The 27723-nt window shown below is 36.7% G+C and overlaps 1 protein-coding gene across 5 annotated transcripts in view; it reads left to right on the top strand.

Moving 5' to 3' along the window:
* SLC66A2 (solute carrier family 66 member 2) overlaps positions 1 to 27723 on the top strand; it is a 182128-nt gene that overhangs the window by 93171 nt on the left and 61234 nt on the right. For all 5 annotated transcript variants that reach the window (XM_069095017.1, XM_069095016.1, XM_069095018.1 and 2 more), the window contains one exon: positions 4950 to 5166. In XM_069095017.1, the coding sequence (XP_068951118.1) occupies positions 4950 to 5166 (217 nt within the window). The remainder of the gene's footprint in view (positions 1 to 4949; positions 5167 to 27723) is intronic.

Below are 27723 nucleotides of genomic sequence, written 5' to 3'. Positions count from 1 at the left end.
CAATAGAGGACCACCTTGTGTACTTGGAACTCTTTTTTTTTTTTTTTGTCTTGTCCAGGCAGGTTTGCTTGTGATATTTCAAAAGCAGAGGGGTAAGTCACTGCTGAAAAGAATTTGTGGTCTGTGAATCAGAAAGGAAAACAAGACTTATTGAAAGGGATTGTTAATTAGAGGTTCTGAAAATGTCTCATTGTTTTTCTTTAATAAGATATAGATAGGAACCTCCTTTTAAAAAAAGTAAACACAAAGGAAATTCCATTATTAACATCTCTTGTGAAAATTAGGATCATAGGTTATACCCAAGTAATGTGGTTGAATTTTTAACATAATGGAGCAGGGAATTTTTAACACTTAGAGATAATTTGTATCACATAGTAATTTGACTAAAGTTTGAAAATATCTATTTTGTTTCTCTGTAAGCTGCAACCTTCTTATCATTCATGTTCTTGCCAGTATAATACAGGTACACTTTTTGTTCTTCTGGGACCTTGCTGCCAGGATAAAACATTTGTTCTTTCCTCATCTTGTTAACAAAGAAACCGGCCTTCTGAAGTGTCTTGTGTTAGTCCAGTGTGTGTGTACCTCAATTGTGGAAGTTGTGCCACCTCCTGAGTCTTGAGCAGAAAGTCATCTTTTCTAGTTTTGTCACAGATACCAAAAAACATAGGTCCTGTCAAATAGTACAGTCTTTTAGTACATACCTATGCGTATAGATATAAAAATGACCATGAATTTTCTCTTTTTTTTTTGGAGGGCAGTTAGGGTTATGTGACTTGCCCAAAGTCACAACGGCTAGTAATTGTGTCAAGTGTCTGAGGCTGGGTTTTTGAACTCAGGTCCTCCTGTCTCCAAGGCCAGTGCTCTATTCACTGTGCCACCTAGCCACCCCCATGAATTTTCTTATACTTCCTTTTACTATTTTGTGCCTTTTTCCCTTTCTCTGAGGAAAGGAAAAGGTCGTCTTGGCATTTGGCACCATTGAAGCTTTCAACTTATTCATTGTTCTGCCTGGACACTGATTTGTCCAGGATTCTTGTTGTTAGTTAAATGTCACCAAACAATTTTACTCACTTGTGGGTTGTTAACTACATTTTAATTTCCTCAATCTCCTAGGCCTAACTTTCTGGTATTTTAAACAATTTCATTCTTACCAACTTGTAAATTATATTCTTGTTCTATGTGAACTTTATAAAAAAAAATTCTTGATGTTAAGGTTTTACCTTTTGATTTGTCTTTTCTTCCTTTTTTTTTTTTTAAAGCAATTGGGGTTAAGTAACTTGCTCAAGGTTACATGGCCAGTTATTTTGTGTGGGTGCCAAGCATCCGAGGCCGGAACCAATCCCGGGTCTCCCGATGGTGGTGCTCTTACTCACTGCATCACCTGGCCGCCCCTGATTTGTCTTTTCATAGGAAAGGAAAGGGCCATGCAGGACCCATGCAGGTGGTGTAGAAATGATAATTCTCGGGCCCTATTTATACCTCATATATGTGTTTATAGCCACTGTCTTTGGCTCTGGAAAGTTTCCTCATGTACAAAATTGGGATAATATACATATCACTTAGTTTTAGCTCACTGAGAGAAAATTGGTAAGAGCGAACTTGCCTTTAAGGACTTTGGATATTTAAAGTATTTGGAATTTTATGTCTTTAATCTTGTAAGTGATCTATTCTATGGATCCTTGCATCCACAGTAGAACTGCAGCCACATAGCAACTTATTTGAATTTATCATGAAGAAAACCATTAGAATAATTCTTAAGTTATAAAAATTTTAAAGCTGAGTGAAATTTATTTACAGTATGAACTTTTGTCATAAACTCTTACTCTTTAGCATTCACATCCGTATAAGCTCATTCATCCATTAACTTTTTTGCTTAGGATGAGTACTTCCAAACAAGTTGGAAAGAATGCTAATTTTTCTTTGTTGTACTCCAGACTTTCTTCGGAAAGACTGGTAGCTTTTTTTTTTTTAAGAGAAAATGTGTGGCTGGTAACTTCTTTTGTTCTCCTCTTTTGTACTTATTAGGTATTGTACATCAGCTTAATCAAATGGGAGCAGATTTTGTGGTTTTGCTGTTTCAATTTTGGTTAAATTTCCTTTTGTTTCTCAGTGTTGATAACTTTTTTGAAGGTTTGATGCAGCCAGGTTCTGTGACAGACTGAGCATAGAAAAAAATACGCCAGGAAATCTATCTTGCCATCTTATATATACACAAATGGAACTGTTCTGACAGTGTTTCATCTTTCTGTTAGTATTGCCATTCTAGCCTGAATAAAAACAAACAAAAACTTTAGCTCTTAACTTCCTAATTACCAGATTTGATTTTATCGTGGGAAAGGACTGGGATGGAGGAATGGTCTTGTTTACTTTTCTGATAGGACATGCCTTATACCTCGTAATAAGTATCCTCTTCTCTCATCTCTCATCATTTACCTTTATCCCCTCTTCCTATTCTTCTGTAATCACAAAGACAACTTGTACAGAGAATACTTAAGCAACTATGGTTAAGAATTCAATTTTTCTGTCAACATAGCCAATTTTGTTCAAAAGAGCTTGATGGCCAGAGCCAGCCGCTAACCTGGGGGTGGTCAGAGCTGAACAAAGCAGTCTAGAGATAGGAGAGTCAGGAATTAAACAAAAGTTTAATTTCAAAGTGAAGGAAATGGCTTGCAAGCAAGAAGTCATGTGCCAGTGTCCCCATAGTGGGGAGTGGGGGGCAGAGCTTGTTTTAGTGTAGCTAGATGTCAGTATTTATACCTGTGGCTATGCAGTGAGCTCTAGCCTTGACAATGATGAGGTAACAGACAAGTTTGATTCATAGTAGGACTTTATGACTGGAATATGGGTACTTGTCTAGTGCTAGTCTGAGTTCAGAAAACACCTGGTGCTGGTCAAAGAAATGCAATAATTATATGAAACAATTCTGGGATTTTGCTACAGGGTCAGTGCAAAGGATTGTTGTTATGTCAAGCTCAGGGCACAACTTCCTTGCTGGATCTTAGCTCTGGAAAACAGTGTCTCCTAATATCTCGATAGGAGGGAGGTATATGTTTACTGTCCTATTAGCTGTATTGTTTATAACCTTCAGTATATACCTTTGGAAGAGCATTTGTGAAAGTGGATGATTGGTTTGTTTGAAACTGCTTGGCAAAATCTATTTGTATGACACACACTAGTTTAATCATCAGAATAGACACCAGCAAAATTATGGTCCAGGAAGAAAACACTACTGGTAAACATGACATTATCTACTTAGTAGCAGACTATTATATGTGTACCTATTCAATTTTCAGTCATTCTGAAGAGGAAGTTAGGCACAGATGATGCTCATGAAGGAATTGTCTGTTTAGTTTACATTTGGAACAGTACTGAGGATGCCATTTTAAATGCCAGTATTTAATAAATGTTTATTGGCTGATTGTCGTATCTTACTCCTGAACCTTATTTCCTTCCTTCCTTCCTTCCTTCCTTCCTTCCTTCCTTCCTTCCTTCCTTCCTTCCTTCCTTCCTTCCTTCCTTCCTTCCTTCCTTCCTTCCTCCCTCCCTCCCTCCCTCCCTCCCTCCCTTCCTTCCATCCAATCATGAATACTGAAGTTCAAAAATGAAGGACAGAACAAGTAGATGGCAAATATGATTCTTTTTTTAGCCCCATCACTGATTAATTTAATATAACTTTGGGCAAATACTTTATTGAATATCTGTGTGTCTTACTTTAAAAAAAAGGTATGAACACAAAACTTTAAAAAATAAAACCTTAAGAAGTTTCTGTTTTCCCTCTCCTCTAAGGGAAATGCCTTTGAAGATTCATTACTTAATAAATAATATGCTGTCTTTACTGCAGAAATCTATCAATTGACAAGCATTTATAAAACTACATGCCAAGCTCTAGGGAAACTAAGGCATAAGTGAAGTAGTCTCTGCCATCAAGAAGCTAACATTCTATTGTGAAAGACAAAAAAAAATGTTCATAATCTTTAACAAGCTTAAAACTAACTCAAGACTTCTGGGTACCCTGTGTAATTATAGATGAAATAACTTCTGGAGAAGGAGAGATGTTGTCATCTGAGAGGCATCAGGAAAGGTCTCATGTTGGTGGTACCAGACCTGAGCTTTGAAGAGAATAATGTCCCCTTACTCTCTCTTTTTCCAGTCTTATTACACATTATTTGCTTCCATGAACTCTACATTCTGGCCATAATGGCCTGCTTATAATTCTTTGTACACAATGCTTTATCTCCTGTCTCTGGGCCTTTGTGTTGACTTTCCACCCCATGCTTGGAATTCTTTCCCTTCACTTTGACCTCTCAGAATAAGAGGCTTCCTTTAAGATTCAGCTTAAATGTCCCATTCTGTGGGAGACCTTTCCCAGCACTTTGTTCTTTAAAGTTAGCTTGTACTTTTGCTCTGTATGTATTGCATATATGAACATCTCTGCTATACCCTTTTGTCTCCTACAGTGGGACAACAGGAGTTAAGAGATGAAAGACTGAACAAGTCTTTGCCAACTGGTGGGTGTGGTTCTGTTCCTAGTTCCATCATTGACTAATAGAATGCAACTTTGGCATAGACATCTTCCCTGTTAGTATATAAGCAGTATTTGGCACTGTGCCTGACATAATAAATACTTAATAGATGCTTATTTCATTAAGAGGTAGAAGTGAGAAAATTCAGTTGAAGCCGTAGGCATAGTTCCCATTTGCAAAGGCATGGAGATGGGAGATGAAATGTCATATATGAAGAACAGTAAGACATATGGGTTTGTAGGAACATTATTAAAACATGTGAAAGGAAATAATGTGTAATGAGCTTTGAAGTGAATTCTGGTGCCAGATTTTGAAGACTGTAGCCATCAGTGATGACATTGATCCTCCTACTCTCCTAGACTTGATTTTTTTTTTAATTTTCTTTAAAAGTTTTACATTTCCTTCATTCTCTCCTTCTCTTGTTAGATTTTGATTTGCACTATTTCTGGCATTGGAGCAAGTTCACCGACTACGTGCAGTGTGTATTGACTTTCACAGGAGTGACTGGATACATCACATACCTCTCTCTTGATTCTGCTCTGTTTGTGGAAACTCTGGGGTTTCTTGCTGTATTCACGGAGGCCATGCTGGGTGTGCCACAACTGTATCGAAACTATCAGAATAGATCCACTGAAGGAATGAGGTAGGAGAAAGGTGATCTTGGGTTGTTGCTAACCATAGTTGTTTATATTCTCATTTGGAAGCACCATTTGTTTTATATCTCCTGAAGACTCAGACAAATTAAAATCAAATTGTAGTTTACTATTCTTGGTAATTTTAATTTCAAAGATATTTTATCTTATATTTTCATTAGCAGAGCCACTCCTAGGATAGGAAAGGTAGGCAGCATTGTAACATTCAGGGAATGTGTTAGTCCCAGCAAAAGACATGGTCTAATATTACATCTAAAGATGCTCAGATTTTTCCTGCCAGGTAATCTCACTTCATGGCTCATGATTTTTTAATAGATTAAAGCACATGATGAATATAAAGCCTCTAAAGAAAATTAACATAAAAATAAATCCAAGAACCAGTGTCCATTAGGTAATGGCCAAAGGATATGGACAAATAATTCTCAAAAATAGAATTGCAAAATATGAACTATTTGAATGATTGTTTTGGCCACTAATGATATGAGAAATACTAGGCCAAATAATGCTAAGGTTTCACCTTACCTTTAGCAAATTGGCAAAGATGAAAAAAAATACCCAATATTTAAAGGGTTGTGGAAAGATAGGTAGATGAAGACGTTGCTAGTGGAGCTGTGATTGGTCCATTTTGGAATGCATTTTGGGATTGTGCTAAAAAAAAGTGACTAAAATGTTCACATTCTGACCCAAAAGGTCCTGTTGCTAGGCATAATATTCCAAGGAGGTCAGAGATAGAAAAGTTCCCAATACACCAAGATATTCATAGCAACACTTTTTGTGAGAACAAAGAATTCAAACCAAATTTGTTGTTTAGTCATTTCGATTGGGTCCAACTCTTCATGACCCCATTTGGGGTTTTCTCATTGAAGATACTGGTGTGCTTTGCGATTTCCTTCTCTTACTCATTTTACAGAAGAGGAAACTGAGGCAAACAGAGTTAAGTGACTTGCCCAGCCAGGGTCACACAACTGTGTGCATATGAGACTGGATTTGAACTCAGGTTTTCCTGACCCCTGGCCTGGCACTCTATCTACTGTGCCACCCTGCTGCCCCTTAAACCAAAGTAGATGCCCATTGACTGGGGAGTGCCTAATTAAATTGTAATATATGAATGTAATAGAGTCATATTGTATTCTTTTAAGTAGCAATGAATATGAAGAAAGTAGAGATGAATGGGAAAATTTTCATGTACTAATGAAGAATGGTATATTGGAAAGGGCACTGACTGTGAGGTCAAAGGATTTGTGCTCAAATACTGCCTCCTGTGATTACTACCCAAGTGAAATGAGGGGAAAAAAATGAAATTGAATGGTCTGTAATCATATGTTATGACCAAACTTGGCTTTGGAGAAGAGATTAGAAAACTCTTTCCCTTCTCTGTAGACTACAATGGTAGGACATTGCATGTTTTGTCAGATGTGGTTGATGATTTGATTAGTTTTGCTGAACTGCTTTCCCACCCCTACCGCCGCCCCCCCCCCACCTTTTTATCCTTTATTACGACAGATATATCATAGGATAGAGGAAGCAGGAATATATTTAGGAATGAAAGTGATATAAAAACAAAAGACATCAATATTTTTAAAAGAAACTTGAAGCTTCCATTAGAGACAGACAGGCATAATTTTCAAACCTCTCTTCAGATACACATATGCCTTGTATGAGCTCTACAGATTAGATAAACTACCCTTTGAAAATTGAAAACTTTTCACTTTACATCCCTACTTGGTCTTTTGGTCTGTAAACAAATTTTAAGGTGTGCTTTTGATGGGGTGCTTGGGATCTATGTTTGTAATATCAATTTGTAATACCACTTTGTAGCATCAGTCTGTAAAACCAGTTTGTAAAATCACATTATCCTCCTCCCCCTCCCCCCAGCTTCAGAGCAATAACTCTGCCTAGCAACAACTATCTCAGCTTGGAACAATAACAAACTATTCCTATGAATCTTTCACAAAAGTATCTATAAACATTCCAGCTTAGGCTACTATTATCTCCCCTTTGTATAGTGTCCTGCTGCCCCCATGAATCCTTCCGTACCCTATCTCTATGTTGACTCCTTGGCTACCTCAATGAATCCTTCAGGACCCTCTCTCTGGGTTAACGGCCTATTATCCACTGAGTCTCCGGTTAGCCTTGGTTCCCAGACATTAATCTTGTCAAACATGACACAGATGGGTGGCAGACTGGGCACTTCTCCATCAGCCCTTGACCGCTAGCCGACTTAGTGACAATTCAAGCCTAAAACCACACCTCCAGGTAGCCCCACCTTGGGCTTTTTCCCAGTGAATCATGGGCAATACGTCTTCGCAGTTACATTAAAAATTCATGTTCCTTTAAACACTGGCCCCACCTTAACTCCCCACCCTTAATCACCTAGTTAGCATAATTGGCACGGGGGTCTACTATGGATTACCCTGTAAAAATCTTAATTCTACCCCTTTGACGTTACAGGTCTGCTAAAGGACCCTTGCCCTCTGTAAGGCGTAAAATAAACTTTTACAACTCTGACTCCAAGTTAGCCTGGGCTGAATTCTTTCCAAACTGAAATGCAGGTTTTCTGGTCTTAGGATAAGATCAGATTTCCTGCTGAACCTATTGGGAGCCATCCCTCATCACTTTCACTAAAGAATCTCTTCTCTAAAAAAATAACTCTCCCCTTATCCTAGTAATCTTTTTTTTGCCAAATAAGAATCCTTTTGAAATACAAATCAGCATATAATATTACAGTTGAAAGGAACCTTAGTTTAGATCATATCATCTAGTATAATGCCCCCTCAGTGTATAAATTCTTTTGGTGGTATGTCACTATTTCTAGCTCTCTAGCCTTTGCCTAGATGCATTCAGTGACAGAGAATTCACTTACCAACAACTTAACACTACCTTTAAGAGGGACCATAGCCATTCTTTACCTCACTCATGCCTGGACCCTTTCCAGAATTCTCTTTCTCATCCCCAGCCATACTGTCTGCCTGAGAAACCTCTGCTCCATAGTGTGCTTTTTCGCGTTCATGACTCCCTTCTCAGAACAACCATTTTAGTAAAGACCCCAGCTGTGGTTCACCTGATGCAGATTAGTCTTTTTCAGAATCCTTTCCCTCCTTCTCACTTGCCAAATTGACATTTCACATTTATTAGAGTTTTTTTTTTTTTTTTTTTTTTTTTCCTTTTAAAGGCCAGTTGGGGTTAAGTAACTGGCCCAAGGTTACACGGCTAGTTTTTTTGTGTGGCTGTTAAGTGTGTGAGGCCGGAACTGAACTCAGGTCCTCCTGACTCCGGGGCCGGCGCTTTACTTGGAGTTATTTATGTACATTACATCTTCCTGAGTAGATTATAAGCTATTGGTAGAGCAGGGATTGCTGTTATTTTTTTCTTCTGTGTGATCTTTTCTCAACCCAGTGTTTTCATAGATACCTACTCAATACATACCTATGAAATGAGAGAAATTCTACTTGGGTTTCCTTCCCCAGGAGAAACTACATAATGGATTTCTTAAATCTAGAAATTCTTCATCCTTTCCCCCCTCACCAAACAAAATAATTTAAAAACCAAAAACCTTACCTAAAACAAACTCTCCACAGAAACATGGAAAATCAAGACTTAGATAATTTAGAAACAGATCAAGAGAAAACCTTGTTTTTCAGTAGGTGGGTGGAAGAGTTTTGTAATTAGCCTGATGGAGGGAGTATTGAGAATATTACATTCATCTGAAATGTCCCAACAAACCACTCAAAGTCTGTGCTACTTTACATAGCTACAATTTAGCTTTTTTTGGTGCTGTGCCTTTCTACTCAAAATTTGTCAGATTGACCTTCTTTGTTCTCCGAGGGCAGAGTAGGAGTGGGAAGAGTATTCTGTGCCTTGGAAGTTTTTGGATTTTGTAAATGTAGTGTTAGAATAATTTTGTGGTGGATGTAAGGAACATCATGTTTGGGACAATTTTATATTCTTGATAACATATATATATATATTCAAGATATATAATCTTGATTCTGATTTGATGATAATAATAAAGTCATATCCATTTGTCATGGGGTGATTGATTATCTGAACCTCATTTCATAATCCTTAGCTTTTGCCATTTCTTTGTTCTTTATCATTCTCCCAGGGGTGGAGCAGTGGATTTGGGGACGATGGGGTGGACCAATGTCTGTATTTCAGTTTTTCAGTCTGTGTCTTCCCTCTGATGTAATAGATAATTGGGAGTTAGCTGTTTGGGGATTGAGGTTCTCCAAACAATGATAAATTTGTAGCATAATTGCATATGCTTCATAAAGGCAGCTTTCCTATGAAAAGACACATACCTGTACCCATTTCTTTTCTTTCCCTGTTCCTTCATAAACCTTACTCTTTGAATCTTTGATGCAGTTTACTTTAGCTAGATGTATTTGCATCTCAAAGTAGAACAGTTTCTATAAACTTTGATACTAAGTACTCTTCATAGAAAACTGATGACTATTTGAAACTGTGACTATTTGAAATGTAAAATTACCCTAATGGTTCATTTTTTATTGGCTAGCTAGGATTGGGCCACCTTACTTGCCCTATTCTATTTAATTCAATAAAGTTTTTTTTTCCTTTTTTGTTACTTACTAGGTATCAAGTATTATGCTAGGTGCTGTAAATAAAAATACAGAAATGAGAAGGATTTCTCTGCCTCAAGGAGCTTACATTCTCTTTGGCATGACTATCCAGTCATGAGTAATGCTGAGAACATTGGTACTCATCCACTTAAGGCAGGAGCATGACCATTTAATATTTTTGATTCTTCATTTTAGATGTCACTAGGGATTGTCACAACCACTGTGATTCAGTTACCATTTTTCAATGATGAAAAGTTGGATTTATGAAAAATACCAGGCATCCTTCCCCCACTCATAAACTCCAAACTATGGGCATGATTGTTTGACTTTAATCATTTAGGTGTTTTTTTCTTTTCATTTAATAAACATGATATTAAATATAATTAGAAGGGAATTTTATTGCGAGAATAGTTATTTTAAATTACTTAGCAGTTTTCTTCAGCATCTGGAGACTCAAAACAAACAGCGTTAAGATGATCCTACACAGTCCAGAATCCCAGGCAAGAAATCTGTCTAGATTTGTTCAGTGGTGGTGCCGATCTGAAGAACACTAGAGTAGGCAACAGAGGCCAAAACTCATCTTTGTCAAGGAAATGATTGCTTAATTTAATCAGCATTAATTTCAGGATCCTATTAAGATACTGTTTACCCTTGTTACAATAAAATAAATTAATAATAATTCACTGCTATGGGAGAGAATTAAGCTTTTGATAATGATGTAATTAATTTAATTTTTTCCTTAAAAATATTTGTGTTGAAATAAACTTCAGGACTCCTTGGTCAAAGACTTTTGTGCAGATTTACAATGACATATTAATCCAGTGTTAAGTCCTTATCAAATGACTTCTCTCCCAAGAAGAGTAGCATTGTGAGAATAGTAGAGCTCATCTGCTTGATAAAAATCTTGAGCCATATATTAATTAAACACCAGAGGGTGCTAATTAGTTAATATATTGTAATTTATAACAAGCAATTATAATAATTTACTTTGGGTACCCCAGCTGTTTTACTCTTGTTTTATTTGCATTCCATTTAGATGACGGGAATATTAGTGGGACTAGTTGGTCCCAGAATGACTTAGGAATGTCAGTCCCATTACCAATACTGATTATAAAAAACAAAAGCAATGGAACTCTTTTATCAGATTGTCACATTGGTTTGTGACCTTTGTTATATCTGCTTTTAGTGAATGTACTTATTGGGAAAGACATGAATTAACCCATAGTATAACTTAGTGGGCTTGATTACAGAGAGGATTTATGTAGAAATTAACAAAACTTTTTTTTTGGTAGCATGAACATTGTCATTCATAAGCAGTAATTGGTTTTGTTTTTTTATTTGTGAATCTTTGAAGGAGAAGGAATTTGGTAAAGGGAGGGAACGGAGATATATTCTTATGTTTTTATCTTTTTGAAAGAACCCTATTCTGGGGCACCTCAGTGCTATCATGAGATAAAGATTATTTGAAGACTATGCCAGTGAATTACATACTTTTGTAGATCCTATCAAGTTGAAATGTCTTGAATGTGTTCCTGGCAATGTAGAGTACTGTGTATTGGTCAGCAAAGGGAATCTCAAGACTGAGTTGGAGAGGTTTATCCCCAACTTGGTCACAGGGTTGATGAATTTTGGGCCTTATCAACTCTTGAAAAACATTTATTAACTTATAAAGTTGCTGTGATTAGTATTTATGGAGGGAGTGCCCACAGTGAAGAAATTCCAGCTATCACAAAGGATTGAAATCATCTTTTGGTCACTTAGTTACTTTTGTCTGGCTACTCTCTCTTCCTTTTTCTTTAGTGATATCAGAATTTTTAAATTTCTCAAATATAACTTAGTGTACAGGTCCCTCTCCTGTGTCACTTTCTTTGGCTCCTCATCCTCCCTGACCCCTTAGAGTAAGGGTTTCCAAAGGTTCTTTTCTTAGCCCTCTCTTTCTAAACTCCTTTAAGCTATTTTATTCACTCCAAAGGCTTCAATGATCACTTCAATGAGATGGCTTCCGAATTTATAACTACAATTCTGGTTTTGTCCTTGAGCTCCTTATATATATATATAACTTCCTAACTGTATAGCTCCACTGGGATTTCTCACTAGTGCCTTAAATTCAGCAATACAAAATGGAAAATACTTAACCTTTCCCTCCTTGTGACTTTTCTATTTCTGATAATTCACTTGTACTCAAAACTTTGATTAATCTTTGTCTTTTTCCTTGTCATTCATTCCTCATATCCAGTCAATTGCCAAGCTTCATCAATTCTACGTCAGCAGTATGATATATTTTATATATATATACACATACATACATATATTATTTTAATTTTAATTTTATTTTTTTGCTTTTTGGAGGTCAATTGGAGTTAAGTGACTTCCTTAGGTCACATGGCTGGTTTTTGTGATAAGTGCCTGAGGCCTGATTTTAACTCAGGTCCTTCTGACTCCAGGGCCAGTACTCTTTTCACTGTGCCACCTAGCCACTCCTTACATGCATTTATTGTAATGGGAATCTGAAGATCTTCCTGGCCCCTTCCTTCCCTGATCTGAAAATATACTCTGCCCGCTAATAGGCTGTGGTCACATGGAGCCTGTGGAGGGAGGCTTGCTTTTCAGGAATGCCCACACCTTGTTACTTTGTGATTGGGTAGTGGGTCAAGAGGGTTGTGACATTTCCTGACCCAGGAGAAGGCTATATATACCCTGATGTGAGGTTTTGCTTTGGGGCTCACTTTGGTAATAGTTGTGTGATTTGGACAGATGAGACTCTGGGCAGCCATTGAGCCCTCCAGCTTTGAAAACCCAGATGTTGGTGCTTCCCTCTCTGGTAACTAACTAGGTATAAATGTAATAGTCAGACAGGAAGCCCTGTCTGCTGAATTGTATTATTTTCTGTTGTAACTTCTGTTTGTATTCTCTGAAGTTCAGGGTGCTGACTTTCCCCCCTGAACTAGGGACATGATATTATGTTTGATTGATTAAAGTAAGATTGTTAACCCATTTCGAGTTGCTTTCCTTTAGAAAAGCAGATCTAAGAACCTATGCTAGCAGCCATCCTGGGTATGCTAGGGTACTTGCTGCTGCACACACACACAGAGGCACACACGCACAGACACACACACACATTCCCCTCTTTCTGTTCCCTCTCCCACTTACAATAGTGCAGACTCTTACTATCTTTTACTTGAACTATTGCTGTAGCTTTTTAACTGGTTTTCTTGCTTTTCATTCTTTTCCCTTTCTTCTTCCAGCTTCCACACCACTGTCAGACTAATCTTCAATTTAAAAAAAATTGCCAATAATTAGTTATTAGCAAATACTTAATAAGCACCTTCTATATTGAAGGCATGTTAAAGCCTTTGGAAACAACCTGTAATGGTAATGGTAATTTGATGATCTTCCCTGTCCCTTAATAAGCCCAAGGGAATTTGAAGATCTTTCCTTCTTTGAAAATATACTCTGCCCCTTAATAGGCTAAATATAGTCACATGGAGCCTGTGGTGGGAGGAGTTTGCTGAAGGGTGGAGCAGAGCCCATAGGGCACTGGGAGTCAGAACCAGCTAGATGGTTGGGAGCAGAGCAGGTTTCCCAAGGAGGCAAACAGGCTTGTGAGTAAAAGTTGATGTTTGCCACCTGATGCAACAGCTAAGCTTGTGTTGATTTGTGGGAAGGTTAAAGAAAGCTGTGACTATCTGTGCTGTTATGGCTTGTTAACTTCTTTGCTACTATGATAGAATCAGCTTACTGGTTTGGGATTTGGTTTTCTGATGTCTGAATAAATGTTTTTGCTTCTGTCTTTCTGTATGGAGAGTCTGTTATATTTTGTGATTGAGCACCATGCAGGAATATTTATAGTGATGGTAAGTGCTGTGAATTTTGCATTGGCACTACACAACCCTAAAAACTAAACAGCTTGTTGTCTACTGGGGAATATACAGAGATACATGAATATCAAATAACTTGAGACAGGAGTGAATACTATCTACTGAGAGAGATATAAAGACATGATTGTGCCATTCTTTTGTTCAGAACCTTCCAGTGGCTCCATATTTTCTTACCAAATAAAACATAAACTTTCAGCTTTGGTATATAAGGTTGTCCATAGTCTCTTTTTATGCCTTCCTTTCAGTCTTCACATTCTACTCTCTTCTTAGGGAAAGCTAGGTGGTATAGTGGATTAGAGTGCAGGGTTTGGAGTCAGGAAGCCCTAAATCCTACCTCAGACGTTTATTAGCTGTGTGATCCTGGGCAAGTGACTTAACTTCTGGTTACCTCAGTTTCCTCATCTGTAAAATGGGGATAATAATAGCACCTACCTCCTAGGGTTGTTAGGATCAAATGAAATAATAATTGTAAAGTGTTTGACACATAATAAGTGTGATATAAATGTTAGCTATTCTTACAATTTATGCTGTAGATGCTGTAGACTATATTCAGTCTCTATACATTTTTCTGCCTCCTTGGATTTGTTCACACTACTCCTTAAGCCTGATTTTGCCTTCTTCCCCATTCCCTGTGTAGCTCCTAGCTTTTGAAATCATACCTCTCCTTTAAAATCCAGTTTAAATAACACCTCCTCCACAATTTCCTCATTCTCCCTGACCCCTAAGTTGGAAATATTTGAGTAACTTTTTATATACCTCTCCTGCACTTAGTATGCTTTATTTTGTATTAGAGTTTTTAAGGTACATTTTCTGTCCTCTGTTTCTAGGGCAGGTAGGTGGCTAAGGGGGTAGAGTGCTGATCCTGGAGGCAGGAAGACTCATCTTCCTGAGTTCAAGTCTAGCTTGAGATACTAGCTTTGTGACCCCGGGCAAATCACTTGGCCCCATTTGCCTCAGTCTCCTCAGCTTTAAAAAGATCTGGAGAAAGAAATGGCAAACCATTCTACTATTTGGGGAATTTAGTTCTGTTAAGTTTTAATTTAATCATTTTTGAAGAAATGCATGCTCTGCATTTAAGAGTGAGAATGTCATAGTTAAAAAGGATGGCCTTATAAGTCTTCTAGGTTTTTACATAGTCTGGCTCTAAATTATCCTGTTCATCTCCTTTCATGTTAAAAAGATTATAAAACAAAGGTGAAGATACTGAAAGGATACAATTTCGTTAAAAAACGAAGTTAATTGTGTACACCATGCACAACCTGCAGCCTGTGGGCTGCTTACAGCCCACAGGCACTCCAAAGGATTTTAGGCAGTCCATGAAAAATGTAGAGGATGTTTTCGGGCTGCCCAAAATCCTTTAGTGGGCCATAAGTGGCCTGCAGGATGCAGGTTGTGCAGGCCTATTGTATGCCATTACTTAAGCAGATTGAGAAGCTTATTTAAACCAGATTTTTGCTTTTAACTCAGCTGATAAGGTGTGGTAAAGTCTCTTCATACCTCATGCTGTCTGTGCTTGCAAGACTTTGCCTAGGAGGTGCCTAGCCATCAGTTAAAGAAATGTGGATCTGACTGAGTTATGTGAGGCATATAAATTGAGGGAAAGGGCTCTCCATTTCCCTCTTCTGAACTCTCCAAAGACATCTTAATTGTTTTGAAAATGAAAGCCACTAGGTGGGAGTGCTGTCATTGATGCCTGCAGCATCTCACCTTGTGCCTTTTCCATTTAAATGGAAAAAGAGACATTAGGCTCCTGGAAAAGTATTGCAATTCCAAAGAGAAGAAAGAGCAAGCATTTGCCTTTTCATCTTTATTTCACTTTAGATGTGGCACTTCCTAGACCAGTATGTGTTTGCATTTTGATTGGGTAGAGTGAATCATAGAATGCTAGAATTGGGTCCAATCTCTTCATTTTATAGAAGGGAGAACTGGGACTACATACACGGTCACACATTTAGTTCTAATATCTAATGGCAATTAGACCCTTTTTTCATACTTTCACAAAATGCACCTTTGGCAAATAGCAGGAATAGCACCTTAAAATCAGCGTAAGATATTTTCGTTTTAAGGTAGGAGAGAGAGACAGAGACAGATAGAGAGAGAGAGAGAGAGAGAGAGAGAGAGAGAGAGAGACCTTCATGGTTTAGGGAGGAGGTTTGGAGAGGGTGAAGAGTTTGGATGTACAGAGGGGAAAGAAGCACTTGCTAACTGGAAACCTCTTACTAATTTTTCTCGTTAAAAGAGTTGACAAGTTAATTTGTTTCTTCGGTGTTCAAGAGGTATAAATTCTCTCTTGGACCTCTAAATTCCACACCCTGAGAAAAACCTTGGTTGCCCCACCCTCCATTATACTGTGGTGACAGAACCTGAGCTAGATCTCTGTCTAGCTCAGTGTTCTTTCTACCATGCCATGTTACTTGCATTCACTATGAAACACTAAGATACACTCTTGGGAGTCATGGTAATGGTAGGTGGTAATTTGTGCTTCTGTTGCACATTCAAGTTATTTAATGGATAATTATAGGTAATTCTTGTACCTGGTTGGTAAAATTTGCAGGCTAGGGGAGTTACTGACACTTGACTTGTATTCACCAGTCTTTTGCCTAAAGTTCCTTAATTTACACATCCAGGTAGTCACCAGGTTATGAATGGTCTGTGTTCTAACATTGCCTTCTTATCTGATTTAGAACTTGAAATGTGCATATGAGACAAATCTCCTTCATTTATATCTCACCACATGTTAATTCCATACATCATTCATCTGTCCAGGATGTAGAATCTCTCTAGGTCATGTACTTCTCAGTAGATCTGATTTGGAGAACAAAGAACATTTGTGTCCAGTGATGGTGGGTAGGGGTGGAGACGTATGAACTCAGAAACTGGCAATTGTGGTTTTTGTGTGTTATTATAAGTTATTAGGGCCATTTGTATTCATAGAATTTTGAAATAGAAGGAAGAGGTTTGATAGCTTTTTAAATTTCACTACCACCACCATTTGTTTGTTACAGAGAGATTAGTAAACAGTGTTTCACCCGCAAGTAGAAATTTTGAGATAAGAAGAGGAGGTGAAGGTTATGTATGACACCTAATAGTCCTAGAAGTATGAACTGCTTAGACAAAATCATAAAATCTTTTGAGTTGGAAGGGATTTTAGAAGTCATATACTTTAATGCCATATATGATACATAAGTCTTCTAACATTTCTGAAAAATGGTCAATATAACCTCTGTTTAAATATTTTAATTACTAGAGAGCTCATTATTTTGTAAGGCAGCTTATTCTATTTTCTTAGCAGGATCATAGATTAATAAATTCAGAACTGGAAGGAACCTAAAGGCATTTGGTTCAAAGTGCTTCCCCTGTTCCCCTCCATACTCAATTTATTTTACAGATGAGAAAGCTGAGGCACAGAAAGTTTAGGTAATTTGTTCAGAGTCACCAAGTGGCCGGATCAGGATTTGATTCCAAATCCAGAATTCTTTTTTTAAAAAATTAATTAATGTATGTTGAGTTTTCATCATTCACTTTTATAAGATTTTGAGTTCTAAAATTGCTCCCCTCCATTCCCTCCCGAAGCCAGCATGCAATCTGATATACGCTGTACATGTACAATCATATTAAACATTTCCACATTAGCCATGTTGTGAACCAAGAATCAGAACAAAACGGGAAAAACCATGAGAAAAAACAACAACAACAAAAAAGAGAATAGTATGTTTTGATCTGCATTCAGATTCCATGGTTCTTTCTCTGGATGTGGATAGCATTTTCCATCATCAGTCTTTTGGAATTGTCTTAGATCATTGCATTGCTGGGAAGTTGATCATCTCACAATGTTGCTGTTACTGTGTATGTTTGTCTGAAATCTAGCATTCTTTTGACTTCATCATGCTATACCAGTATGGATAATTAAGAACTTCTTTCCTAAAGAAGCCCCACTTTTAATCTAGTTCTGTCTCCTGGAACTTGAAGTTTGGAGAAAACTTTGTAAGATGGCTTTGTTAAGATTGTAGAGGTTGCTGGTTTCCTCCTTTTGAGTGTCAGAAGCCCCTTATAATGTAATGAAGAGATTGTTTCTTAAACAGAAAGGGTTCTCATAAAAAGTTTGACTTTGTAATCAAGCTTTTTTTTTTAATCACCAGACTTTTTTGTATTTTAAGGACCTTAATAGTAAGGTGGAGATGACCTTAAATCCAACACTGTCCAGTTTCCTTTGCCCTGTGATGTCCTCTGATTTTAGTTCTGGATTTTAAATGACATTGCTTTTCTACAAAAGAGGTTTCAGTCTTGTAGCACAAAAGCACTTACTCTTAAGTCTTAGAATTGGATGGAACCTCCGAGTCATGTAGTTCAGGCTCTTGCCTTCTGGCAAGGTATTATCTATATGGGAAAGGTGAGCTGACTAAAGCTCAGACACATTAAGTGAACTATTTGATGACTCAGTAGCTTTTGAAAGAGAGCTTGGGTCTGAGGAAAGATTTCTAGGGAAAAATGTCATTTCATCTGTTTGGCTTTGTTGACAAGCAGCTAGTCTTTGCTCTTTTTTTTTTTTTTTGACTTTTAATTCTGTACACTTAGGGTAGTGTTTTTAAAATGTAGGAGACAAGAGTGCTGGTGCTGGTAGCATATATAGTTTCACTGTTACTGTGTCCCATTGTCCCCTTTTTTCCTCCCATTTCCTCCTCTCTGCCTCACAGCTGTTATGTGCATAGGAGTGAAAATGAATAATTTTGTGTGAATAGATGTTGTTATGGGTAGGTTGTCATCTTAGGCATTTCAGCTACTTTCTTCCTGCATTGAAGACACTGACTTTGGGGAACTGAAGACTTTTGGTAATAGTGGTAGCACTTTGTAGCTCTAAATACTTTTTTGTACTTTATTTCCTCTGATCCTCACAACAACCATCTCAGATATATAAGATAGGTTATCTCATCTTTTATAGAATGAGAAACCTGTGAGTCTTGAGAAGTTAAATGACTTACTGAAGGGCATAGAGGTAATGAGTAGTAGAACTTACAGTGAAAGTGAGGTCTTTTAATTCCTAAACTCAATTGAGTTTCATGGAAAAAGCACTTACTTCCATTTTTGCAATGACAGTTCCAGGGTTGTAGGCTTTAAAAAAAACACAAATGATGGTTTAACACTCCTTTGGATTTGTCTTCCCAGAGACATGAATAGTATGTAGCTAGGTGATAGCTAAAGATCTTTAGAGTATAGGTCCAGTCTGTTCTCAGTTCTACTTCATATGATCTTTGTATATATTGTATAATCCTTTTAAGTGAACATCCCTTTTAATGAGAAAATTTGGGGTCATTAGTAGAATAAAATCTTTGCAAATAGTATTCAAAAGCAACTGTTTTTCACTTTGTTACTCAGTTCTGAGACACCTCAAAGTGTGTTGGCAGGGTAACAGAGTATGAGTGCTTTAGAATCAATGTATATTACTTATCTAATTTTGTGAGCAGACTATATTCCTTGCCTTCTCTGCTTATGAATGTTCTGTCCTTTGTGTTTTCAAAGTTTTCTTTCTCAATATTTACCTTTTATTTTTTATGTAGCCCTCTGGAGAGTATGTGAATAAAGGTTTTGTATTGTCCTCCTCCATACAAATAAAATGAATAATTTTACTCTTCAGAGTTTCACAGAATGGTTAGTACTGCCCCTTGGGGGTGCTGGAATGATTGGGAGGGGGTGGTAATAGCCTTGGGTGCAACTGGGGGGGAGCATTGAATAAATATAAGTTGGGGAGAGGTGGAAGCATAAGGAAAGAAGAGAATTTTGAAAAACCATTTGTACATGTTTCATCAGTTGTGTAAGAGTTTAAAGTCATAGTGATTAAATTATTTTCCAAAATAAACACACAAAATGCAAGTTTTAACCTGTCAGTGGTCAAGTCTGTCAACAGGTCTTAACAAGCAAGTATTGACAGGCAATCCTGTTGGGAAGCCCAGAATGCATTAGCAGGAATATGTGTAGTCTAATGGCTTGTTTACAATATGATACTATATGGCTACATGATGCAATATTACATCATCAAAATTTCATGCAGGAAAAAATCCACAAATTTGCAATGTTATTAAACTGAAGATGTCATTTTAAAATATTTTATTTTTTTTAAATGAGGCAAATTTTAAAAAAAAAGCTATTAAAGGGTTAAAGATAGTAGATTTCTGGGTGGGTGGGGGTCCTGAGTAATCTTTTTTTTTTTTTTTTTAAGAAGGGGGCAGTAGGCCATATAAGTTTGGGAACTCTGTTCTAAATGCAAAGATACCTAAGGTAGGAAATATTGAGTCTGTTGTGAGCCCATGTCTTAAAAGGAAGATCGAAGGAACTGAGAATATTAAGACTGAAAAAGAAAAGATTTATGGGGGAAAATGATAACTACCTTGAAGTATTGGAAAGGCTATCTGGTAGAAAACACTTTGGACCTATTCTTGTTAGGCTTTAGAGGAGATGAACAGCACAACAAAGTTGCAGACTGGTAAATTTGGGCTTGATTTCTTGGGGGGGATCCATCCCAACAGAATTATCTAAAAAATGGAATGAACTGCCTTTAAGAGGTAGTAGGTTCCCTCTCATTGTAGGTTTTCACACAGGCTGGAAGACTACTTGTCTGGATATTATACTGGATTTTCTTTTTTAGGATATAGGTTCAACTAGTTAGCCAATGAGGTCTCTTCCAATCCCCCCAAATTCAGTAATATGTTGACAATTTTGCTATGAAATGGTTTCCATTTGTCTTATCATCTGAAATTCACAAGATCTTTTCTGAGCTGAATGTTTTATTGTATCAGATACCCTGTAGGGGAAAAGACTAAATTGTAACTAGTCTGATTCCCTTGGCAATAAAAACAGCTATTTAGTAACAAATTACTCTTGAAATCTACCACCTTTTTATGTTGTACCATTACTCTTTTAAAAACTGTTTTGTCTACATATCTCTAATTTAGGAGTGAGGAATAAAGCTTTTCCTCCTCTGACACACAAGAACTAAAATCAGATGTTCATAATGGCCTAATTTGATATAGGCTATTTTATGTAGAATTGTAAAATGTTACATTCTTCCAGTTTTTAATTAGTAAAACCTTGCAGTACAAACACATTTAGCAAATGGAACAAATATTTTAAACACTGAGCAATTGAGTGTGGTGTAAGGGATACACTCATGGACTTAGAGGAGAGAGGGTGAGAGATTTGAATTTTGACTCAGAATTTACTAGCAAGTATCACCATAGGTTACTGCTCCTGGGCCTGTACTAGCTGAGATCACTCACTCAAGTGATTCAAGCTTAAAATTGGTATAAAATGCTCCTGGTATATAAATTCAATAAACATATGTTTACTTATGACAAAGGATTAAAAGGATATAATTTCTGCTTCCCTAGGCTTTTGTGTGTGCCACTGTAAACTCTGTGGGTCAGAGGAACTTCCAAGAAGGCTTTGACAGGCGGGTTCTGATAAACCTTTTGCACCAGCTCCTAATAGATTGGGCTTTTTATGTCTTTAGGAGTAAAGAAGAAATGCTTGATACTAATGGTTCAAGTGCCTTGGAGATGGGCACCTTGTCTCCTTTTCTTCCTCTGTAAAATGTTGCAAATAATACTTATGGAACGTACATCTTGGGAGTTGGTTGTTGCGAAGATCAAATGAACTTGGAAAACCTTAAAGTGTCTTGTAAAAGTTATATATTATTATTAACAACAAAAGCAATACTACTTCATTTTTGTATTATGGTTAGTTAAAATGGAAGAGAGAAAAGAAAAAAAAAAGAAGATAGCCTTGCTGAAGTGAACAAAGAAAGGAAACTGTAGTAGATTCTACCAGATAAGAGGGGATGATGAGTAGGCAAAGTATACCACTTATGTCTCCCTTGAGGCATCACGGTATTGTCACTACCTATCACTTCTCCTTGAAAGGCTAATTAGTTTAATAACAATTGTTCACTGCTTTTCAGCGCTTAAAAAAATCAGTAATAAATAAGTCTTCAGAGCCATTACTTTTAATGACTTAGCCACAGCAACCCTAGGGAGAAATAATTTTTCTGGGTTGCAAAAGCAATATTATTGTCTGAACTGAATGAAATAAATTTAGTGCTTTCCCCATGGTTACTCTGATTTAATTATATTAGGGACTTTAATAACCTTAGGTCTAAATATGTAGGGATTTTTGTTTTCATTTGGTGGGGTACCATCCTATGACGATCCCTAAGAATTGGGACCATTGTCATACAGACTAGATTCTAATTAATTTCAGGAGAAGTGTAAGAGTTGTAGAAGCCAGACTAGGACAGAAGCTATTTACTTGACTGTAGTTAGAACTGTTTATTGGTATTCATTTAAGGCAACAGAATGGCTTGTGGCTCTGGAAAAGTGACTCTTTCCCCTTGTAATTTCTGTTCACTCAACACAATCTTGTGGGATGCTAAAGACTAAATGAAAAGTCTGTCTTGTTGAGTGTGTGATACGATGTATTCTTCTTTTCACTCAAGAGGTTTGGTTTACTACAGACGTCATCAACAAAAGATGTACCTAATCCAGTGCCTTGCATGGGAGAGTATAAGCAATCATAAAATATCTCTTAAGTGAATGAATTAGGAATGTTAACACTCATCTTTTTGCTCAAACTTTCTACTGAGGAACTTTCCACTTAGTCACCTTGGTTATCTGTTATTCTTTCTCTTCTACCCTCTCAAATAAGCTCTATGAATATGTAATTGCTTCTAATTTAATAGACCATATCTTCCTTTATTTATTTATTTATTCACATGGGATACTCAGTACTAATATTTTGTGGCTCAAAAGATTATGTAGCAAAGCAAGAGACCTTCAATCAATGGTGATTTGGATATATTTATAACCCATCCTTTTGAGTCTAATTATCCTGCAGGATATGAAACAGTAACCTGTAATCTGATCTTTCAGATGGACAGTCCCAAATTCTATCTGCCTGGAACAATGGAAAGCATTCATTTTAAGCGCTGTGAGGCCATGAGATTATGGCGGTTTAAATGATATCATCCTTATTGCTTTGACTTTTCTTCACTTTCCTTAAAGTTGGCCTGGAATTAGTAGTAAATAGTTTGTGACCCTGAAGATACTGTGGTATCATCTATTAATGCTCTTGGGAATGTTGTTTTTCACATGGCATGAAGCATTTGTTCTCTGTATTATTTGCAAAGAAACTACCATGTGGAATAATGTGGAATAATGGAATAATAAAGTGGAATAGTGTCATATGAAGTTCTTAAGTAGCCTTTGAGGTTTGCTGGGGCCTGGAGGTACTTTGGCAAATGAGTGCAAATGTTTTAATGCTGTCCTTGGATTTGGAAAGGTAAGAGGAGAAGGGAATTCTAAATGTCAGCATATGAATATGTGTCCAGGCTGAATGAAGGACAATGTAAATTATTAGGAAGATTGAGCCAGAGAGGAAATTAAGTGAGGAAATGAACCTAAATGAAATTAACAATTAACTCTTGGAAGCCTCAGTTATGTTAAGATTCTTAAATGCTGTATATGTTTTCTTTTGCTGATGGTTCTATAGCCTAGTGACTTTGATTGTTTTCCCTGATTCTTAATGTTGCCTTGTATGTAGGTTGTGTTTTGAATTTTAAAGAGTTAAATATGCTCCTTTGAGTGTTTTACTTGAACTTGTCCCTTATCTTGATGCAGTTGTGATGAGAACTGTAGATATGGGAGTAAAGCCAGTTTTCTCCTAGATTGCTAGTTCATTAAGGTGTTTTGTGGGAAATATTTGAGAGGTCATTTGAGTTGTAGTTCTCATTCTGTAGGGAGTCACAAATCATGTTTTCTTTTTTTTCAATTTTTTGGTCTTTATTAATTTGTTTACTTTTAATTTACAAGATTCATTTCCACAATTCCTTGAGTTTCAAATTTTCTCTCCCTATCCCCCCTCCCTCCCACGTGGTGGCATACAATCAAGTATAGTATCTGCAAATACTTTCACATTACACATTAGTCAGGTTATAAAGAAGGATTGTATCAGATTGAATGAACAGAGGGAAAGAGAAAACAAAACCAAATAAGAAAAAAAAAGAGCAGGTAGTTTGCTTCAATCTGGATTCAAGCTCAGTTCTTTCTCTGGATGTAGACATCTCTCTCCATCATGAGACTTTTGGGGTTGACTTATAACCCTGAATTGCTGAGAAGAGTCCAGTCTATCAAAGTTGGCTGTTATACATATGCTGTGTCTGTAATTGTGTATAAATTTCTCCTGGCTCTACTTTTCTCACTCAGCATCAGTTCGTATAAGCCTCTCCAAGTAAATATGAAGTCCATCTGCTCCTTGTTTCTCATAGCACAATAGTATTCCATTACATGCATATACTACAACTTGTTCAGCCATTTCCCAATTGATGGGCACCCCCTTAATTTCCAATTCTTTGCCACCACAAAAAGAGCTGCTATAAATATTTTTGTACATATGGGTCTTCCTCCCACTTCTATGATCTCTTTGGGATACAACCCTGGGTCAAAGGGTATGAAATTATTTATAGCCTTTTGGGCATAATTCCATATTGCTCTACAGAATGGTTGGATCAGTTCACAACTCCATCAGCAATGCATCAGTATTACAATTTGTCCACATCCTCTCCAGCATTTGTCATTTTCCTGTTTTGTCATCTTAGCCAATCTGACTGGTGAGATGTGGTACCTCAGAGTTGTTTTGATTTGCATTTCTCTGATCAGTAGTGATTTAGATCATTTTTTCATATGCTTATAGATATCTTTAATTTCTTCCTCTGAAAACTGCCGGTTCATAGCCTTTGACCATTTATCAATTGGGGAATGACTTGTATTCTTATAGATTTGACTCAATTCTCTGTATATTTTAGAAATGAGTCCTTTATCAGATACATAGATTGTAAAACTTCTTCCCAATTTTCCACTTCCTTCCTAATCCTGGTTACATTGGCTTTGTTTGTACAGAAGTCTTTCAATTTAATGTAATCAAAATTATCCATTTTGCATTTTATAATGCTCTTTAATTCTTGTTTGGTCATAAAGTCTTCCCCTCTCCACAGATCTGACAGGTAAACTATTCCCTGCCTTCCCAGATTCCTTACAGTATCAAACTTTATACCTAGATCACACACCCATTTAGACTTGATTGTGGTATATGGTGTTAGATAATGGTCTGTGCCCAGTTTCTGCCATACTATATTCTAGTTTTCCCAGCAGTTTTTGTCAAATAGTGAGTTCTTATCCCAAAAGCTGGGGTCTTTGGGTTTATCAAACAGTAGATTCCTATAGTCATGGACTGCTGAGTCTCTTGTACCCTATCCATTCAATTGATCCACTACTCTGTTCCTCAGCCAGTAACAAGTAGTTTTGAGGACTGCTGCTTTATAGTACAGATTAAAATATGGTATAGCTAGTCCACCATCCCTAGCATTTGTTTTCATTAATTCCCCTTGATATTCTGGACCTTTTGTTCTTCCAAATGAATTTTGTTACTATTTTTTCTAGCTCTATAAAGTAGTTTTTTGGTAAATTGATTCGTATGGCATTAAATATATAATTTAATTTAGGTAAAATTGTCATTTTTATTATATTAGCTTGACCCAGCCATGAGCAATTGATGTCTTTCTAATTAGGTAGATCCGACTTTATTTGTGTGAAAAGTGTTTTGTAGTTGTGATCATATAGGTCCTGGGTTTGTTTTGGCAGGTAGATTCCCAAATATTTTATAATGTCTACAGTAACTCTAAATGGGATTTCTCTTTCTATCTCTTGCTGTTGAACTTCATTAGAAGTATACAGGAATGCTGAGGATTTATGTGGGTTTATTTTATATCCTGCAACTTTGCCAAATTTATTTGTTGTCTCAGGTAGTTTTTTACTTGATTCTCTAGGATTCTCTAAGTATATCATCATATCATCTACAAAGAGTGATAGCTTGGTCTCTTCTTTGCCTAATTTGATTCCTTTGATTTATTTTTCTTCTCTAATTGCTACTGCCAACATTTCTAGTACCAGATTGAATAAGATGGGTGATAATGGACATCCTTGTTTCACCCCTGATCTTATTGGAAATGTTTCTAGCTTATCCCCATTATGTGTAATACTTGCTGATGGCTTTAAATAGATGCTACCTATTATTTTAAGAAAGGCTCCATTTATCCCTATACTTTCTAGTGTTTTTAATGCAAATGGATGTTGTATTTTGTCAAAAGCCTTTTCTGCATCTATTGAGATAATCATGTGGTTTCTGCTAGTTTTATTGTTGATATGATCAATTATACTGATGGTTTTCCTAATATTAAACCATCCTTGCATTCCTGGAATAAATCCTACCAGATCAAAGTGTATTATTCTTGTTATAAGTTGCTGTAGTTTTTTAGCTAATATTTTATTTAAAATTTTTGCATCTATATTCATGAGGGAAATTGGTCTATAATTTTCTTTCTCTGTTTTATCTCTTCCTGATTTAGGTATCAGTACCACATTTGTGTCATTAAAAGAATTTGGTAGCCCTCCTTCACTAATTTTCCCAAATAGTTTGTAGATTTTTGGAATCAATTATTCTTTAAATGTTTGATAGAATTCACTAGTAAATCCATCTGTCCCTGGAGATTTTTTTTCCTAGGGAGTTCGCTGATGACTTGTTTGATTTCTTTTTCTGAGATGGGGTTATTTAAGTAATTTATTTCCTCTTTAGTTAATCTGGGCAATTTATATTTTTGTAAATATTTATCCATTTCACCAAGATTGTCAAATTTATGTGCATTCACTTGGGCAAAGTAATTCCTAATTATTGTTTTAATTTCCTCTTCATTGGTGGTAGGTTCACCCTTTTCATTTTTGATACTCATAATTTGGTTTTCTTCTTTTTTTTGTATCATACTAAGAGTCTATCAATTTTGTTGTTTTTTTTCATAAAACCAGCTCTTAGCTTTATTTTTTAATTCCTTAATTTCAATTTTATTAATCTCTCCTTTGGTTTTCAGTATTTCTAATTTAGTATTTAATTGGGGTCTTTCAATTTGTTCTTTTTCTAGCTTTTTCAATTGCATGCCCAATTCATTTACCTCCCTTTTCTCTAATTTAATCATGTATGCACTCAGGGATATAAAACTTCCCCTAAGAACTGCATCCCACAAATTTTGGTATGTTGTTTCATTATTGTCATTCTCTTGAATGAAGTTACTGATTGTTTCTATAATTTCTTGTTTGACCCACTCATTCTTTAGGATTAAATGGTTTAGTTTCCAATTAGTTTTTAGTCTGTCTTTCCATGGCCCTTTATTGAATATGATTTTTATTGCATCATGATCTGAGAATGATGCATTTAATATATCTGCTTTCTGCACTGAATTGTGAGGTTTTTATGTCCTAGTACATGGTTGATTTTTGTGTATGTGCCATGTACCACTGAAGAGAAGGTATATTCCTTTTTATCCCCATTCAGTTTTCTCCAGAGATCTATCATACCTACCCTTTCTAAAATTCTATTCACCTCCTTCTTTCTTGTTTATTTTGAGGTTGTATTTATCAAGTTCAGAAAGGGGGAGATTAAGGTCCCCCACTAGTATAGTCTTGCTATCCATTTCTTCCTCTAATTCCCTTACCTTCTCCTCTAGGAATTTGGATGCTATACCAGTTGGTGCAAATATGTTAAGTAATGATATTGCTTCATTCTTGATGGTGCCTTTTAGTAGGATATAGTTTTCTTCCTTATCTCTTTTAATTAGATTAATTTTTGCTTTTGCTTTATCTGAGATGAGGATTGCTACCCCTGCATTTTTTTTTTAAGCAATCGAGATTAAGTAACTTGCTCAAGGTTACACGGCCAGTTATTTCTGGGTGTGGTGCTGAGTGTCTGAGCCCGGGATTCGATCTCCAGGTCATTCCAACACTGGAGCCAGTGCTCTTACTCACTGAGCCACCTGGCCGCCTCTAAGCAATTGGGGTTAAGTAACTTGCTCAAGGTTACACGGCCAGTTATTTCTGGGTGGGTGCTAAGTGTCTGAGCCCGGGATTCGATCTCCAGGTCATCCTGACACTGGAGCCAGTTCTCTTAATCACTGTGCTACCTGGCCGCCCCACCCCTGCATTTTTTACTTTAGCTGAAG

The sequence above is a fragment of the Petaurus breviceps genome, unplaced genomic scaffold, assembly GCF_028583685.1.
Source record: "Petaurus breviceps papuanus isolate PSGF00001 unplaced genomic scaffold, PetGlider_PUasm1.0 224, whole genome shotgun sequence".
NCBI classification, from domain to species: Eukaryota; Metazoa; Chordata; class Mammalia; order Diprotodontia; family Petauridae; genus Petaurus; species Petaurus breviceps.
The sequence above is the reverse complement of the archived record's forward strand: the minus strand, read 5'-3'. Positions and strand labels throughout refer to the sequence as shown.